Source organism: Prinia subflava, chromosome 9 (assembly GCF_021018805.1).
Source record: "Prinia subflava isolate CZ2003 ecotype Zambia chromosome 9, Cam_Psub_1.2, whole genome shotgun sequence".
NCBI lineage: Eukaryota > Metazoa > Chordata > Aves > Passeriformes > Cisticolidae > Prinia > Prinia subflava.
Genome location: NC_086255.1, coordinates 7775463 through 7790825, shown reverse-complemented (window position 1 = coordinate 7790825; position 15363 = coordinate 7775463). Strand labels below are relative to the sequence as shown.

At 40.9% G+C, this 15363-nt stretch overlaps 1 protein-coding gene across 12 annotated transcripts in view; it reads right to left on the bottom strand.

Annotated features, from left to right (window-relative positions):
* Positions 1-15363, bottom strand: part of ABLIM1 (actin binding LIM protein 1) — a 187534-nt gene that overhangs the window by 44729 nt on the left and 127442 nt on the right. For all 12 annotated transcript variants that reach the window (XM_063405280.1, XM_063405278.1, XM_063405272.1 and 9 more), the window contains exons 7-8: positions 5822-5909; positions 1232-1290 (exon numbers count right to left, since the gene is read on the bottom strand). In XM_063405280.1, coding sequence (XP_063261350.1) covers positions 1232-1290; positions 5822-5909 — 147 coding nt within the window. The remainder of the gene's footprint in view (positions 1-1231; positions 1291-5821; positions 5910-15363) is intronic.

The following is a 15363-nucleotide window of genomic DNA, read 5'->3' as shown; positions in this document are numbered from 1 at the left end:
CTGGAGAAGGCTAATAAGGGCCACAGTGTAGTCAGGAGTGCTTTGATAAAACTCCTGGGTCCAAGTGAAAGGGAGGTATTGTAGTGCAACCAAGTACTAGAAGGCACAAGGATTCTGACACTTAAGCATGGCCAAAAATACTGTCTTACATTCAAATTGTTAAATGAGGAAGAAAATCCAGTCTGGCATAATTTTAAGTTTTCTTACAAAAAGTCAGAACAATGTGTGAATGCTGGATGGTACTTGCACTGAGGTTTGGCCATTCTAGACCACATGCCCATCTAGGGCCAGTTATGTTTTTTGCCCACACTAAAATGAACTTCGCTCAACAGGAATTAATCTGCACATTACCTATGACCATAATGAATTCTCTGTGGGGGATGTTTCACAGACCAGTGTACTGGAATAAATACTAAAGGATGTGGCTTCCTGTTAGTGAGACCCACATAGACTACAAGCCACAGGTATCTTCATACTAGTACCTCTCATTTTCCTTATGTGAAAGACAATTTATTCATATGCAGTGTCTAATATTCGTGTCCTGGCAAATTAGCAAAAGTCAAGGGACCAACCGAGACATCAAAAAGAGAAAATTGTCCAGAGGATGAATCAGTGAATAAGGGCTTAGATTTGCCTGGTTCATGCAAAAAGCCAGGCTCTAGCATTTACCAGTGCAGCATTTTTGTCACTGAGGATTTGACCCAGAAAGTTTGTCTGAATATGCTGATGTAACTCCAAGGGTAACTGTGGCTCTTTTTGGCATTCAAATCAGGATCACTTTAGGTTGAGGCTTACTTAGATGGAAAAGAAAGAAGAGTTCATCTTGTCTAAATGCTGCAAATAACCACGCAGAACAGGGGATAACTATAGAGCAACTACACAGATGTGCAAAACCACTAAAATATATGATAGCATTTGCCCTGTTCATATCTTCTCCTTAAGAGTCTCTCTCACACAATTGAGATATGAAATGAAGTGTCTTAGATACTTGGCCACGTCTGTATGTCAGTAAATGACACTATCTTTAAGGCAGTGCACTGAGACAAGTATGTGAAGGTGGTAAGCCTAAAAATCAGAGCAATACCTCTGAAGTGCCTCCACTGTATATTCTGCCAGAGTTGTGACAGCTATGTGAAAAAAACATGGGAAAAAGTCACTCTTTTAAAAACAACATTCAATTATTGTGTGTGCAAAATGTATGGTGTGTCATTGAGCCATGAATTCAGCTTACCCGGAGCTTCTCTTCAGTCTTAGTGGATTGCTTACAGTCGGGATGCCAGACAGTGGAACCTGAGGGAGGAGAAACACATCTTGATTCAGAGCAAAGCAGATGACTTCTGGTCATGACAAGCCAGTTATTAAAGAGAATGTCTTCATTGCATCAGATGCTGAATCTGTACGGACTATGAGAGTAATTCACATTAAAGTCTAGCTCATGGGAAATACAAGAGAAAAAAAAAATCAAATCCTTGGTGTATCTACAGCAGCTTTGTCCTGAGGCTGCCAAAGCACTTTGCACATATTCTTAATTAAAACTCGAGAAGCCTCAAGCAGCAACAGGGTCAGTGAGCACCAGCTGGAGGGATTGAAAGAGAGAGGGCTCCTCTGGCAGGATGGAGGGTAAGAGCAAAGGAACTGGGCCACAGTTACCTGCTCTGTTCTCCCCTTATGTTTTGCTCCGTGCATAGAAAGGAAGTTCTGACTGTATGTCCATTGAGCAATAGGTGTCATACTCAGTTACTGTAAAGCACTACTCAGATCACATCTTCCCTCATGCAAAATGCAAAAGGAAAAGCAAAATTTTAAAACTCACAGTGCAGGAGCCAGGGCTGTGTGTGACCCACTGGCAGTGGCCAGGCTGACAGGTGGTGCAAAGCTGCACATTGGAGAGCCTGTCCCTGGGTCCCAGCACACTGTACCTGCCATTGGCACACACAGCACTTCTGTCCTGTGCTCTGGTGTGTGGCACTGCTGCTTCCACATGACATATTCCAGCTAGACATCCCACTAAAATGTCAAGTCCTCTGCTGTTTCCCAAAATATAAGATTCTTTCTTATGCTGTAAAGTAAGAATATCCTGCTGTCCTCAGGGACTGAGCAATGTCAGGGGCAAGAAGCATTTCCACCCCATTTCAGCTGTCCTTTGAAAGAGATTGTTAACTGTGGTCACTGCTGGAAAGCTGCTGGCAGGTATTGGCCAAGATGAAACGAAGCAAAAACTAACAGTGATTTTTAACACTGACTGCAGCTGCAATCAAATTCATCCTTCATCCCAGTCACCACAAGGCCAATCCAGAGCCCTGACTATCTGCAGGGGGAACATCACCTCTTGATTCTTGTCCACAAAGAAACCAAACAGAGCCAAGTCCAGGTCTCCTGCTGGTGACTATTAGCTCAAAAGCAGCCAGAGGAAACCCCACCCTCAGAGGACAGGAGAGGGATGGGTCAGGGCCCCTGGAAACTTTATTCTAACAAGACCTTGGTGCAGAAGTAAAGACCAGCAGGAATCATTTCACTCCCAGCAGTACACAGCGTAGTCATCATCAGGAGACAGGAGAGAATGCTGTGACTGGAGCAAGGGTCTGAGATGTTTGGCTGGGAGTCTAAGCTGAGGAAGAAGAAACTGTGCATTTGGCAGAGGGAAACCATCAGACAACAGGGGGAAGTGCACCGAGAGCCTTCTCTGTAAACAAACAGCAGCCTCAGAGCCAGGACCCTACAGAGACTGCAAGATCAGGAGGGAGCCGTGCCCTGGCCATGCAGGAGGAAGACAGTTCAGGTTATAAGGCTGTAAGTTCATGTTAAAAGAAGTGACTTGAGAAATACTCCTCTGAATATGACACCTATTGCTCAAGGATGAACTAAGACTCAGAAGATTTTAGCTCAAGTCTCAGATCCAGCTGTGAGCTTTCTTCCTGTGTGGCCCTGAGAAAAATGATCCCTATTCCTCTGTACCTCACTGTTAGATGGCAGGAGTTGATGATCTTAGGAGTCTTCCCAACCTTAACAATTCTGTGATTCTCTTCTGTTAAACTTTCGCTACCATCAAAGAGAAAGCTGTCACTGAATTTTGGGAAGTATTTATCACAAACTGGCACAATTTAGGGACACCTTGTGAGAATGGTGAAAGTGAACAAGAAATGCGGGAACCTGGATGTCATTTTCATGGTGAAGTCTAGCTAAGGGTTGTGGGCTTTCTTACCCAAAAAGATAAGAGATTTGAAAGAAGTGACATTTAAAAATCCAAATCAGACAGAGCAGGCTTAAGAAGTTAAATGTACATATTTTTTGTGATCTTGAACTGCGAGCCACCTACATTTTGAAATCCAAACACGTCAATCTATTTTGAAATGCTTGCAAGGGTGCAAATTCCCAAGCTGCATCACTCCTCTCTTTTACTACTGGAAACAGTTCATCAAATTGTGATTATTTCCATTCTTAACATATGTTTGTTTGCTCATCTGGCAAACACCAACTAACATGCTAATTTATTCAGCTTTATACTTTGCACATACCATTATTTCAATATCAGCATCCCTCTAAATACTGGGCAATCCTAGCTCAGCAACAGCCTCCTGGGGCAGCCCATAAAATAAAAATAAAATTTTACCAGGAAATCAATGGGAAAGAGACAGTTTCTGGTGCTGCTTCCTTCTCATTTTCATGTCTTGGAGCAGTGCCAAGCCAGAGTGTTTTTCCTAGGATTATTCCAACCATCCTTAACATAGAAAGCCCCATGACAGACTGCTTGTTTGTCCATGTTCTCCTTTTGCCAGTTTCCCACACATTTCTAATACAATTTTCTACCATAATCCTGCCAGCAATACCAAGACAGTGCTTTCATATTCTAGGGATAGGACAATTAGAAATGAGATGGAAGCCACCTATTTCTGTATTTTATTAACAACCTGATTTTTGTCCTAGCTTTATTGTTGTGGTGTTGTATTTCTATTTTGGATAAATGCTTGGAATGCTGTTATTCTGCACCCTAGGGTCAGTGATTTGGATGGAGTCAGGATATGCATTTCAGCTTTGCACAAGAAAGGCTTTTAGGTCCTCACACTCACAAGCACCCTGAATTCAGCAAGGAGAGCTTTGGCAGGACAGTCTGGAGCACACTCAGCAGTTACATTATTTAGTCAGAAAACATCTTGTGAACAATAAAGCAATGCAATTTGAGGTGCTCCTCCCCTGGGACAGACTGAAAACAAGGAACATTGTTTCATAACCACAGAAAGGGAGATACACTTAGAAGAGAACAGCAGATCAAGCTGCTGCCAGGTTTCTCTCCTTTCCCCTTTCCTATCACCTGAACTTGTCCAGGACGAACTCCAGCCTAGTTTAAGTGAAAGTGCTACCTTCTGTCTTATTTTGATCTGCAGAAATTTCCACCAAAGCCGGCTCAATTAACCCAAAGTCCCACTCTCTGCTAGGCTGGTGCAAATGGCACCAGTTGGAAATGGTTGTTATTAATTAATGATGGCAAAGGATCTGATGCTCATTTTGAACTCTGCCTGTACTTTATCACACCATCATGTGAGGAAACTAAGATTTGCCAGATGCTGTAACTGCTGCTTTCAAGTTAGTCTTCCCAATTTGCCATGAGAAAGCTGCACCTCCCACCCAGCCCTCTTCCAGCCTCTCCCTGCTCCTGCCAGGCAGAGCTGCTGCACAATTTCACATCCCCTTCTGGGCACAGCTGGAATAAGACGACTGAGGTAAAAGGTCAGGGAGAGATGAGAGAGAGACTGCAAGGAAGGACAAACTACAAAATAAAACAAGTTAGCTTCAAAGGAATGCCTTAGCAATATTATTTTATTTTGGAACTCCCCCAGTAAGAACTTCTCAGGATTTCAAGAAATGGCTGTGACCACACTTGCATAATTTTTTTGTTATTCTTCTACATTCCTTTCAAGTACCTCAAGTTTTATAACCTAAGTCTGATATATAAAATCCCAACATGTATCTTCCTTATTCACTTTTATTTCTGGCTTACATAAATGGGTATTATACATCCTTATACATCCTTCTACATCCTTCTATAGTAATACTAGAGCAAGCAATAAAAATAACTTAATAGTTAATAAACCACCCTCTCAGACAGTAGGTAGGCTTCACATCAAGGCTACTTTTCAATCAAAGAAAAGAGCATATTCTTTTTTATGGGAAAAGATCACACAAAAAAAAAGCTTGCAAATAATTGGTAGTGTAAGACTGTTAACAAGAAAGGGGAGATGAAAACAAACGTACAAGAAAGAGGTGGCTATAGAAAGATATAAAAATAAAGTACATGGGAATAAAAAGAGAGATGTGACCAGAGAAAAGGGAAGTAGTCAAGGGAAGCAAATATAATTAAGAACGGGAGGAGAGACTCTGCCAATGAGTGCATGAGGTATGAGAACAACATGGCTCAGAACAAATTCACTGTAGCTTCTGGAAGATTTTCCCTTGCTTTTTACAGAATAGCACAGAAACCAATCAGCAAAAACCAGGGGAAATCCCTTCACTTTGTCTGGTATCTCATACACCATTCTGGCTAAACTATCCATAGAATGTCAAATTCACAGGCAGCCTAACAAAATTCATATTTTAGCAAGCACAGGCTGCCTCAGCAAGGGTGCACAGCCCCTGCAAAGTCACCTAATGGCCATTAGTTATGGCCACCTAATAGAGCAAAAGGGTATCAAGTGAAAAAATATGACAACACATATAGGACAGGATGACTATATTGGACATATGGGGATGGTTTATAAACTCCTGAGCTCTGTGACAGAAAAATCACGATGTCTGAATTTCTTGTTTGTAATGGAGACATCCTTACCTTGCAGATACATTTCTTCTCCTTCTGTGAACATTTGGTTGCATCTGCTGCATCGTGCACAGCTTGGATGATAATGCTTGTCACCTGCCTAAAAAAAAACCAAAAAAGGAGCATGAGGGACAAATGCATTGCACTGCTTTCTGAGCGCTCATTGTTTGCTGACTGACCATTGCCCTTTTTCTTCTAGTTCACCTGTTTTGATACAACACTGCCCTCATGATGTGACAGTAGCACTGAGAACATAAGCTCTGCCACACTGGTTCAGCCCTGAGGTCTATCCTGTCCTCAGAGGCCAGCAGTGACTGCTTGGGGAAAAGTCTGTAAGAGAAAAGACAACACAGAACAGCCCTTCCTCTTCACACCTTCCCATTCAAGTAATCAGTGTCTTCCTGGCTAGGAGCTACATCATAAGGTACCTGTTCCTCATGATTTGACAAATATCTTTTTAAATCTTCATCTATCTAACAGTCCAAGGCAATGAATGTGATGCTGCAGTTAATTTGTGCAAACCTGCTGCCTCCTCGTTTTGCCAAACAACACATCTTTCTCAATTGTTCCATTGTTATATAAGGATTTAGTCAATGAGTGAGTTTTCCACCTGCCATTTCATTCCTTGGCCCTCTTCCCTACACTGCTGGTATGGGTATTAGTAAAGACCCAATTCTGGCACCATTAATTTAATTCCCAGATGCCTGACTTCAGAAGCTACACCAGCACAGACAACCTGAGCTGAATTTGAACTGCTGATGTAAAGGTCCTAAATACCCTAGATCCTGTTACCCAAATCCAAATCCACTGAGTCATTCAGTCTCTTAAATACATTGATATCCATAAGTGGTAAAGCTGATCAGATTTCAGGCCTATAAGGACAGGAAAAATCAAGGCATAAATATTAATGCGATTTCTTCTCCTTAGGAGACCAAAGCAATCAATACATTAGCTCCCTCACCTCATAAACTAAGGACAAAAGGTCCACATCAGGCTTTTAAATAGAAAAATAATTCATGCTAGAAAATGACCCTTCATAGTGGCAAGTAAAGAATTCTAAAAATCTTTGAATTTCTATCTGGCTTTCCAAACAAATTAACCTCAAATCCTTTTTCACAAATATTCCCCATCCACTGAGATGCTACATGCACAAAATATCTGTTTACTCTATGGCTGACTTGTAAAATGTCACCAAAACCATCCTCTACCTCATTATACCAAAGATCACAACATTACTAAATCCAACCTTTCATTTTGTCTGTTGAGAAGAATAACAAATTTTTGGTTCACATTTGACATTCATTACACAGCCTTCTTATTTAAACATATTTATATGAGATGATGAAGTACATGGATTAAGGTATCTGACAACTGCCAGAAAATCAGCTCTACCACCCAGCTCTTCCACAGGTAAAGCTGTATCCAATTTTAATAACTCCCATCTAGGAATTTCAGCACTACAACTTCCGAGAAGAGGACTCTGTTTAGTTATACATTTCACTGTTCAGTTGCAAAAAGCTTGCACTTCTCTTAATCAGATCCTGCATTTACTGTTGATTCTTGCACTTTAGGAGCAAAATCCACCAAACAGAGAGTAATGCGATTTAGGTATTTTTAGTAATGCAGATTTAGAGCTATTGGGGAAAACAGGGTCTCTATTAAAAGGGAAAATGAGAAGTCATTAAAAATATGTTTATTCAAGGAAGAAAAGCTAATGAGGGAGAAAACATAGAACTGATGTTTGACTTGCAGCAACAAAGCTAATATTGAACTGAGAGAGGAAAACACAGTTAATGCTTGTTCTCTATCATTTTCATTACTGGCTGCTGCCTTCATCTCTGACTCTCCCTAGCAATTATTTGACCTCTGAGGTGTCCCACTGGTTTCATTCAAGACTGGAATTTATAGGATAAAGAAATCCAGAATGCATCACATTATTATGTGTAGACCTGTGGCTTCTCTGAAGTTTTGTATTCCTGGAAAAACTTCTGATAAGCCACTGTCAAGGGAATACAGTTCAAACCATGTGCACCTGCCTCTTCCAAACAGCCGAGGGGATCGATTTCAGGTTTATCAGGTCTTTTCCTGAGACTGAAACAACTGGTTACATTTTAGCCTGGTGTGAGTGATGATGAATGATCACCACGCCCCAGATAACACAACCCTGCAAGTCCAAGTGAGAACACACCCTGCACTGGAGAGGTTTTGGGGGAGTCACATACCAGAGCAGCTGCAGTTGTTGTTGTTAAACACTTCCAAAACAGTTTCATGAGTTTTTTGCCTCTGTAATGTTTCTACAGCTCATGAGTGAGATTCTTCCTACAGTAGGTATTTGCTGGAAAACATTCTGAATCTCAACTAATTCAGGACTCATCTTGCTGTGCCTGACTTGCTGGGATACCTGGGAAAATTGTTGCTAAAAATCAGTAATTTATAATGTATTAGGACAACTTTTGCATCTACAAGTCAGTGAAACATTCACACTTTCCAGACACCTGCTTTTGCCCTTTTAGTGCTACTAACCCCTCATTTAGCATGTTCAGTGTGCAGCTTTCTAGAAGGGATCTCATGCTACTGTGCCGTGCATTAAAAGGTTTGCATCTCACTCCTCATGGCAGTAACAGGTTACATGGATTAAGTGCACATTTGCCCCAAACATTCTTCAGTCAAGGTGAGGGAGGGTGAAAGGCTCTTGTCCTCTCACTCTGCTGAGTTCTCCTCGTCCCTTCTCAAGTCCACATCCAGAAATCAATTGCAGTTCTCTGTGCTATGCACTGGGATTTGATCTATCAGACTGCTTGTGGTCCCCTCTGAATAATTTCACTTTGGTTGAGTAGTCAGGACTATCCAAACCAAGCACAAACTGTGACCCATATCTCACAGGACAGTCCCTAAAATTAGATGGAGTAAGCTAAATTTATTGCTGTAAATACCTTGGTTTGGTTAGTTAGAAGTGCTAAAGGCAACCAAAATAATATTTAACATTTTTATTCAAATTCTTAAATGGAATTGAATGAATTGACAGAAATTTATTGTCCAATGAAATATTAAACCTGTGCTGCTGTCACTCCCTATAAAGCCTCTCTTAAACCATCAGACACTCGCATGTGCCCTAAAAGCAAAGAACATCAGTTCTGAATTTGTGACAACATACAACCTCTTCTGACTTGCCTATTTATCTTCTACCCACACTGACAAATCTGAAATAGGTTCTCAGATAAAATCCCACTTGAACACAGCAGACAAAAAAAATTAAATTAAAAAAGTACAAGCACGTTCTCATTTACCAAATGCTTCCAGAGCCTTAGAAGTGCAGAGTGAAGAAACAGTGACCTAAAGAATTCTACAAGCATAATTATAAATGTGGATAAATAGATGCTAAATTGGAAGCTTTCTATTGCTCTACAAATCTCACTGATCAGTGACTGATCAAAGATACAGGAGTTTTAGTTATTTTCTATATACCACAAATATGTATACTGTCCACAATATGAACATTATATGCATGTTCATAAATGAAATAGATATAACATTATTTTAGATAGTATTAAGGATCTATTTATTCTGGTAATTTCAAGACTTAAACTGGAATCAAGTCTGTATCAACACTGACCTTCAGTTTCCCAGTCTGAAAAAGAGATTAAATCATATTTAATGCCCTACATAAAATAATTTGGAGAAAAGCTACCAAGGAAAACCATTATAGAAATGCATCCTTCATAACCAGTCTTAAAAACAACAACATGTGATCACATCTCTAATACTTGTGAAGTAGAGTTCGAGGGTCAGTGACCAGGATTCATGGATGATGGACTCCACAGGGGAGCTGGACGTGTTTATTCTGCACAGGACATGTCCCAAGTACCATAAGCAAAAGCACAAACTCTGTTATGTATTATAACAATACCAAGACCTATAACAATAGTTGACAATGAGAAACCACTTTTTTCATACCAGATTTTTCATAGATCACCTTTTCAGACTCAGAAGCTATACATTTCCAGCCTTTTTCCAGCGTGCTGTTCTCCCAAATGACTTCACCTTGAATGTTACAAATCCTCCTCAGCTAAGAGCCTCTGTGCACTGCTGACAGAGAGCTTTGAAGGCTCCCTCTGATGGGGTGGGGTAATTAATGACTCTGCACAGTTGTCCAGAGTGACAGAGGTGGCAGAACAGAGGCACTGGGTTACACACTGTGTGCACCCAGCTTAGAGACCTCCACCAGTTGAAAAGGTAAACTGAAGGGTTAGGAGGTACTTAAAGCACCAGTTATACCAGCTCACCATCCTGTGAGCTCCTGTACAACCTTCTCACCCTGCTGATGCTCCAGCCTATTCTCAACATGCCTTCACTTTATTTCCCTTCACTTTAGAAACCTTGCTTGTTTGGGGACCTCCTGAAGACAAAAAGGTACAGTCACTCCTAGCTGTCAGGGCAGGCAGTGACAGTGCATTTGTACAGTACATCTTGGGTATTGCAAGAATTATTCCAATCCAGATGCTGCAAATGCACCTGCAGACAAGGCAGCACAACATGTCCCAAAAACCCAGCTGAAGAAATACCTGCAGTGAGCTCACGTACAGCGTTAACCCCGGGGTAACAGCACTTCAAAAGCCAAGGACTGTATTTTCTGAGTCCAACCCCTCTGCCCCCACTTCCCACAAGACTAACTTTTATTCTCTGAGTGCTTGCAAAGCTCTAGGCTGATTAAATAAATGTTTTCCTCTTTGGTGAACGTGAGAGCTTAAGATTTCCTATTACTCATGCCTTCAGCTCTGTCCTTCCTTCCAGAACAACAGCAAACAAGAGCCAGAGAGAACAATAACAAGAATCCCGCTAGGAGAGCTCACATGCCAGTGGGTCTGGTAGAGGAAGAACTAATTACCAACAGACATGTGCTGCTGGCCAAAGGACACAATTAAGTGCATATTTGTTGTGTTACATTTGCACAGCTGCACTCCTTCACTCTCCTTTCAGAGATAACTTAGCAGTCACCTGACAGCTATTAAACATGTAGAAAGCTTTACATTTCTATTTAAATACTACAAAAACTAATATGTAGTTGAAAGAGTACATTTGAGAGTAAAAACACTTCCCTTTTTTCCTAGTTTTTATGAACAGTTATAATAGGCCCATTTGAGAGACAAACCTATCCAGTATTTATTCCTATCATGATTCTGAGGAGAATGACTTGATTTTTTAACTCTCTTAAGGACTATGGAGCAGCACAAAGAATAACTCAGACTCATCTTTTAAACCCCTTAAGCAATGTCATGAATTGTAAAACAGGAACTGTGGCAGTAGCCTACCATTTTCCAGTGAAGCTTTATTTTAATTACTCGCAGAGGTCACAGAACCTTCAACCCTGTTTGATGTTTGGTGTAACATCAAATTCCATTGTTTCCTTCTCTGCAGGCTTCTGTGATCTCACAAGTGGCTGGGACAGCATAAACACTATGAAGACCAAAATTTGCTTCTAATAACATCCTGACCCAAACTGTCCACTCATTTTTCCCAGGCTCTTATCTGCTGAACAAGTCACTATAAATATCTGTGCTCAGAAAAAAAAATATAAAAGTGCAGTTTCTTGGCTTCCAAAGGACTTCAGAATCTACCATAAGTTTCTTTACTACTACCAATGGAAGGAAAGTATATATATTTTTGTTAATTAGTCGTTGTCTAATATGCATCTTTAAAATTTGGACCTTCTCAAGCTGTTTTTTACACTACTGTCACAGCATGTCAATAGGAGCAGCTCCCAGCACAGCCTCTGCTCTGTTCAAGCTGCAGGAGGATGGAGCAGCAGGAAGCAGAGCTCACACCAGCAGTTCCCAAGCTGGTGGAGCTGCAGCAGACAGGACTGGGGAGAAGTGGGAAATGGAGCGTGAGGCTGTGACTGTAAATCTGAATGACAACATGCATGGAAGAGACATGGGAGATCCTCTGAGCCCACCACTGATTGCTGTGTTGCCTTGGGTGAGACAAAACCCCAGCTGCCCTGCTGTTATGAACACTTGCACTGTTAACTCATGCCCAGTGTCTGATTTTATACAAAAATACTTCCCAGCATTACAGCAGTGACTGACAATGTCATGCTAGTATATTCCTTAATGGATGGACTGTAATAAACTTTGTAATAACTTATTGATGTTAATTCCATTGACAAGCAATATTGTTATTCCCATCAGCTGCTGCTGACAGCAGTGCAATTATTCACTGCATGGAATGGTTTTTTCAGCAGAGATGTGAGTAATCATTCAGGCCAAATTCCCATCTGTGAAACTGCTCTAGTGGCATGAAGAAACAGCCCTCGTGGCAGCTGAATACCAACTGCACTTGCTTCAGCAAGGTTCTAGAAGCTGTGATTGCACTGTCAGCTCTGCTTTGTGCTCTTGTTTTCCTGCAACACTCAAAGTTGAGCAAGCTGCTCACACAGGTGAGATGTTCAGCTATCAGCTATGGTCTTTATGGAGCTGTTCATCTGCCTTTATGGGGCAAATCCACCTATTGCTACACACTGGGCCAAAGCTGAGAATTCATGTTACTTACACAGTTAACAGCAGGTCAGGACAAAGAAGGGAATTCCACTCAACTAAGAAATGTACCCACAGGAGCCCAGAGTGGCTGGCTAGAATCTTGTGGGCAGTAAAAAGGAGCAAAGCAACTGCAAACACAGCTTTATTGCCTACTGCCAGGATTTCTGCATCATCTCTGTTAGGATCTTATGTTAGATTTATGCAAAAGAAACCTAATCCCACTACGCGAATATGTAATTAATCAGAAGCAATCAAAAGAAATATATGTACTTTTTTTTCTATTTTGTTAAGTTTCATTTGTATCTAATTATAATATAAATCTGTGAATTCACTGCCTTCATTACCCTTATTTTAGGTACATATGAAGGCAAAATCTAGCACCCACCATTTAATTTTCTTTTAAACCGTATTTATTGCAAAGATTATTTTTTTAATTCTGAACTCCTCAGCAGCAAGTATCTGACACAAAACCCTTCTCTATTTCCCAATAATGCTGGAACAGGTACAGTTTGTAAGTATAGGTGTGGACTTTCTAGATCTTCTGTAATCTTCAGGCTTCACAAAGCTCTAGAAAGTAAATATTCCTTTATCTTGTATGCATTTTGTCCAGCATGATTTTTGACATGAAAAGACACTTCAGAAACTGAAGGACCTGTTTACAGCCACATTCATGTTGCTGGATTAGTTTGTAATTAGAATTAACCTGCAAAGCTACTTTACAGTAACCACCATAGTGCCAAGGGCCTTTTCAAACAGCCTAATGCTGGAGTAACTGTAATTTTGACTCCAGCAGCCAGAAAAAAACCCTGTGCTGACTGCAAGAGTGCAGTGTCGGTGAGCACACTGAGTGCCCCATGTCTGCAGCACGGTGCCAAAGCCACTCCAGCCCCAGTGCAGCCTGCTGAGAGCAGAGCTGAGCCCTTGGCTGGTTCAGTGGCACACGGGAGGGGACAGCAGGGAGCCCTGGGAAGGGAGCCCTGGGAAGGGATTTTGCACCGGATACACACAAGGTCCAACCTTCTGCAACACCAGGGATCTCCCTTTTTCCAAGTCATCCTCGTGTGTGCCCTCACTAGGCCATGGCAGAAAAACGGAGTTATCAGCAATATGGGAGTCGTGGGACGACTTTTAACTCCTCCCATGAAGTGATTCTTGGCCCCTTGACCCCTTCCTCTGGCTGGATGTGAATAACAGAGCTTGATGTCTGTGCATGAGCAGGTCACATCCACTGCAGCTGTATTTGCAGTGCTCTGAAACAACGGGGAGTAACTTGAACTGGAAAGAACTTCCCCAGTCAGTAGGAATACAGCTGACTCCAACCTGCTGAAACTTAGCTAGAAAAGACAGTAACAACTGACAAACTCCTTTGTATCTTAAAAAAAAGTCAACAGGATTATTTCATAAATCAGAAAGTTTTTCATCTGAGATCAGGTAATAAATACTGGACCTCATCCTAATATAAAAAGCTTTTTATCATTTTTCAAAAATTAGCATATATCTCCAAACATGATTTGATTGCATGTATGAAAAACAGAAATAGAGAGCAGTGCTAGTTAAGTATATATAATTATACATGCATGTGGCATTTGGAAGGAACATACATATTCCTAGATTTTAAAGTAACCATAAAAGGAAAACCAAACAATTTTTAAGATGTTCTGCTGCAGGTCCCAATCACAAGAACTGAGATAATATTAATTAAAGAGAGGAAAAAAAGGCAATGACTAAGTCATTAAATTAGAAATAAATATAACTAATAGGAAAGATAAATTTACCAAAGAAATAATTAGGAACAGTATGTTTAAAGACAATAATAGCATGATGTGAAACAGATCAGGCAAAATTCCCTTGAGAGCTGTAGAGGAAAAATGATGAAAAATGACACAGAAAAGGCAGGAGTATTCAGGATGTGTATCTTTAGGGTCTGCATTTGACAATGCTAATTTCCTGTTTGATACTGTTTATCGAGCAAGATTTTTTTTAATCATGTTTTTCACAAATCAAGATTTACAAACTATTCAAGACCTGAATAATTTGAACTCAAAGAGGCTTAAGAAAAGTATATCAAGGCATTGTTCAGACAGATGGCTCTGATAGCAGGGGAGGCTCTGTTGAGCCAGATACCTCAGAGATCACTTCCTTCAACCCACAGCATGAGGTACCACTGGCCAAGACAAGAATACAAATCCTTTCCTGGTAAATCTGCTGGTGACTCACAGGCAATGCTTGTTTAAGCCATCAAAACCAACCAAGTGTGTTCTCACACACTGATGTAAAATGCCTGCAAAGGGAGAAGGCAAGGCCCTGTGAGACTGAGAGCCACGTTCTGGGCAACACCAAGGACAGGCAGTTGGGGAACATCATTAAAATCTCCCAGAAGATGCTGTCACAGAATACTTGAAAGGACCTGCTCTTCTGATCATTTAATGTGTACAAAGAATAAAAAGAAAAAGCAGAAAAAATTTTATAACACCGGTGGGTGTGTACACGGGGATTTGCAGAAGGGAATTTGGTGGAGAACCATCAACACAAGGTTGTGATCCTGAAAGACTCAGAGTCAAGTCATTACTCAGATAAAGGCTTCAGAGGGAACTAGATCACAATGACAGGCGATTAAAAGCAGAGAAAGGATGTAATAGCAGGAAAGAGCAGGAGCTTTTCAATCCCACTGAAAACTCTGTGACATCAAAAAGCTGGAATTAGACAAATTTAACCTCAAAACAAGGTGAAGTTTCTAAAAAGCAAAGGTAATATAAGCAGCATGAGGGAAAACTTTTGGCCTTGCAATTGTTCTGCACTTTTCATGACTGGGTAATTTCCCAAAGTATAAGCTTTCATTTGGTTTCTAGGGAAAAGCTCTGATTTTGAAAAGAGAAGGTTAAGCAAGATGACTTTAGCGATGCTTCTGACCTTAAAATCCATTCCAATGGGCATTACATAGAGCAAAGATTTTACAAATGCATCAGGCAGCTCCTAGGGAGCACAGGTCACACCAGAAAAATTTCCAAGAGAGTTAAA